Source organism: Vigna unguiculata, chromosome 6 (genome assembly GCF_004118075.2).
Source record: "Vigna unguiculata cultivar IT97K-499-35 chromosome 6, ASM411807v1, whole genome shotgun sequence".
Lineage (NCBI taxonomy): Eukaryota > Viridiplantae > Streptophyta > Magnoliopsida > Fabales > Fabaceae > Vigna > Vigna unguiculata.
This window is the reverse complement of record NC_040284.1, coordinates 14,522,614-14,526,605: the sequence shown is the minus strand read 5'-3', so window position 1 is coordinate 14,526,605 and position 3,992 is coordinate 14,522,614. Positions and strand designations below refer to the sequence as shown.

At 30.7% G+C, this 3,992-nt stretch overlaps 1 protein-coding gene across 1 annotated transcript; it reads right to left on the bottom strand.

The window, feature by feature from the left end:
• Positions 1-460: 460 nt before the first annotated feature.
• Positions 461-2,786, bottom strand: LOC114187506 (spermidine hydroxycinnamoyl transferase-like). Its single transcript, XM_028075768.1, has 2 exons — positions 1,708-2,786; positions 461-822 (listed from the first exon to the last, which is right to left on the bottom strand). The coding sequence occupies exons 1-2, from the start codon at positions 2,746-2,748 to the stop codon at positions 514-516; spliced, it is 1,350 nt and encodes a 449-aa protein (XP_027931569.1). The 5' UTR covers positions 2,749-2,786; the 3' UTR covers positions 461-513.
• Positions 2,787-3,992: the final 1,206 nt, after the last annotated feature.

Here is a 3,992-nt window from a genome sequence, read left to right as displayed (position 1 = left end):
GTAATTACATACAGATAATCCGTAGGAAAATATGACATAGCTAACTTTCTTATAATGAAGGCCAAAGTCACCCACTTCTCTTCAACCCTCTCATGATCTCCCTTGGAGTCTTATCCCTTGGATTGCACTTATCATATTCAATATATAATAATTATTCAACACAAGAATGATTAGTCATAAAATCACTAAAACTTGACCTTTAATTGGTTTCAACTCTCAAAACAAAGTAAAAATTCAGTAAAAGTCAACATCTTACCAATGCAATTATTCATAACAGATTTTCATAAAAAAAAAAAAAACTCAATACATTGTTCTTTGATAATACAATCACTTCATGTGACCTTAAGTAATGCTTCAACGGCAAAAATAATACAAGCACAAACATAATCACTCAAATAATAAACAACATAGAACATGTATTAAGTCTTCTCGATATATATATATATATATATATATATATATATATATATATATATATATATATATATATATATATATATATATATATATATATTATATTTCATCATAGAAATAGTTCTTGAAAAGCTGAATATGCTCCATTTGAAAGTGTAGAAACAGAAAAATAGAGGCATCAGCATCCGGACTATGGGTAATCAATGCCCTCTCTTGTACAGTCCCACCTGCTAGACCTAAATAGATAGGCTTTCCCAAACCAAAATCTGCTTCGTTCATCGACATACTCAGCCAACTTGTAATACGAAGGTTAGGGTTCCCAACAAACACTGCATCCTTACCTTCATTTATTCCAAAGGACAAAGCCCTTGCTTCATCCATATCGTCCTGACTTCTAATGAGGTCAATCTAAATAAATAAATTATCCATTAAAGTAATATGTGAAATTCAAATAAATACTCAAATATTCTTGATCATACCTTCATTTTAGGATTTTTTTTATTTTATGAAAAATGAACTAAACAAAACTATACTACTGAATTGCATTAAAAGAACTGAATAAAACTGCTCAAATTTATCGTAATTATAACTTATAAAATTAAATAATATGTTTTCAAATGATATATTTACAGAGAAATTGTTTAATAAATTCATTTATTTTAAACATTTAAAAATAACTAAATTTTGTTATTTCTTCCAAACTATTATGGAGTTCATTTTTACTTAATCAATTATAAAGTTTTATGGTGTGAGTAACCGAACACAGTCAAAAGGGTAATGTAGGTCTATTCTGAGAACAAGTTCAAGGGAAGAGGAATCAAGGATATATTAGATTAGGGAATGTACACTTTCCAACTTCAACGGTTCAGTATAATCAGATGCTAACTAAGACTATATGTAGGTGTAATTAGGGGATGTAATACCTCCTTTACAACTCTTATAATTTTTTTTTTTTGATAAAAACAATGCTTAAACGTAAACAAGTTGCGTCTGAGCGCTATGAACATAAAAAGAAGAATGGGTGGGCAAAATATTCAATCCATGCCCACCCTTAGCTAGGAGGCAACAAGAGGCGTTTAAAGCATCATGCAGAAATAAATTTTCTACGAGATTCTGAGAACAGCAAAAAAACAAAAACAGAAATTTAAAGAACTTTGTTCATGCTATTATATTTTAATTTTCTTTTTCACGTCAAAGTTAGAAGAAAATACTATCAAACTATGGTCCCATGTACCTGTGAAAGAAATAGAAATAAGATTAAAAGGGTGCCAAAAAAAAAATGGTCCCACGTACCTGTGATTTTATATACTCATATGTGAGTTCTTCAACTGCTTCCCTTATTTTTTGAGCTGCATGACCCAAAGAATTTGATAAGATTTCTCCAGCGCGTGATGATGCAGTTTTTAAGACCAAAGCATTCCCAAAGTAATTCCTAGGGAGAGGTGGAATTACTCTACTGCGAATATCAGCATTGAAGCGAAGCAGAGTTGGTTGATTCTCATCTAATCCACGAGCCTTAGACGCACATCTCCATACATGTGCCCCAATAGCCTCAAATCTGCTATAAGGTCTTGACCCTTCTCTTGATTTATCAGCATTGGCCTTGTTCTTCAGCTTCTCCACTTGTTCTGCCGTCAGCTTCAACGTCATGGCTTCTACCCTCTTGCTTTTCTCAATAGTGGTGTCACTTCTTCCTAATATGAGAGGCAAAGGCTTGAACTCTTGGTGTTCAAAGCGTGGGGATTGTGGAGGCTCTGTGAATTTTAGCACAGTTCGGTCCAAAAAGGGCATTTCATGAGGCTCTAATGTCTCTCCACGAGCCAACTTTGCCCATGAGTTGATGAACTGAATGGAAGCAACACCATCTGACAAAGTATGAGATATAGCAACTCCAATGGAAAACGCTTCATCGCCAAGGAAACTTGTTACTTGCACTACTAACAAGGGAAGTTCCTCAATTGGGGTGTTTGTGTACTCAACTTTTGGAACCAAGTCCTTGGCGGAGTCACCCATAAAGTCACCATAATCATGCACTGTTTTTGTGGATTCTGCATCAATCAACACCGCTCCTTTTGCATTACAATTCAATTCCAATCTGCCACCTTCTTCTAACTTTCTCAATCTACCAGCCACTGGGTAGTAGTAACACAAAATCTTGCTAAGAGAGTTTCTTATGCGTTCAACTAATGCGTCATGGTTGTGCTTTGCATTGTAAACGTAGATGGTGGGGGTGTGGCTCTGACGCGCCACTTGATCAGGCTCAGACAGCCATTGAAAACCCTCTGGAGTTGGTTCATTTGGAACTACTATGTAAGAAGCTTTGATGGTTACCATTTCTAAAATGTTTCTATTGCAACACACCACAAAGAGAATGAACTTATAAACTCAATTACATGGTATAAATCCCTTTTTATATATAACTAAAATATAGAGAAGTTGTACGACTTGGACCACAAATTGTACGGTTGACTTTTATTACGTTTTAAAATTTCCACAATCAACATTGACATTTAAAACACTCAAGAAATATGGTAAAAAACGGCTTTCACAATCGACAATTTCTAGCACATATATTTAAATTATACCATGTAATTAAAATATAAATTAAATCATGAAATAAAAATTAATAAAAGTATATCAGATGGTAGTATAAATTTGAAAGGGTGTCAAGATATTAACTTCCAAGAAATATATAAAAACGTGGTAAGACTTGAACCACAAATTTTATCATATTTTCTGTGGAGTCCACTCTTACCTATATGCTTTACTATGTGGGAACATTTCCTGTATATAATTAAAATTTCAAACATTTTGATTTGAAACTGATGGATAAAGTGCTTTAATGGTTATTTTTATTCAATGGGTTCATATCTAATCTCGGATAGCCATTGACATATTCCATATCTGTGACAGAGAGAATAAACATAAAATGTAAATTTTGTTTTGTGCAAATTTGTATGATTTTAGTACTTTACTCATCAACCGAATGTCTTTACTATTTCGTTGTGTCAAACAAACTTTTTAAATTATATCTTTACATTTAAATAAGTTTAAATAAAATAAAAAAACCATTTATTCAAATATATTATTTACAATAAAATAAACTAATTATCTTACTCTTCATAAAATTATTACAACAATTTTTTTTTTACATTTTACGACACTTTCTTTCATATTATTTCACCTACTAAAATTGTTTCAAATTATTTCACCTACTAACTATCTCATTCCAAAATTTACCCTAAAAAATGAATTTATTATACAAATATACATTTCTAAAATTTAATTCAAAACAAATCTCTTAAATCATCTTATAATTTATTCTTATTTTACTATACATCTATTAATAATCTTCAAAAAAAAACATTATGACTAAAATTTTTACTTCTTTTATTTATTTTTTTTATCGGCATTACTAAATTTTACTTCTTTTATTACTAAATTTTATTAACGTAACCTATAAAATTATTCATTATCTAATTTTAACTAAAATAAAAAAAATATTTATTTATATTCTTCTAATCATCAACATCAAACTTATTATTAACTTCAATTATTTAACCATATACTTATACCTT

Bases quoted from the DNA above. Each gene is read 5' to 3' on its own strand.
- LOC114187506 (XM_028075768.1), bottom strand. From the start codon at position 2,748: ATGGTAACCATCAAAGCTTCTTACATAGTAGTTCCAAATGAACCAACT. The intron at 823-1,707 runs GTACGTGGGACC...TTATTTATTTAG, and splicing joins ATGAGTATATAAAATCACAG to ATTGACCTCATTAGAAGTCA.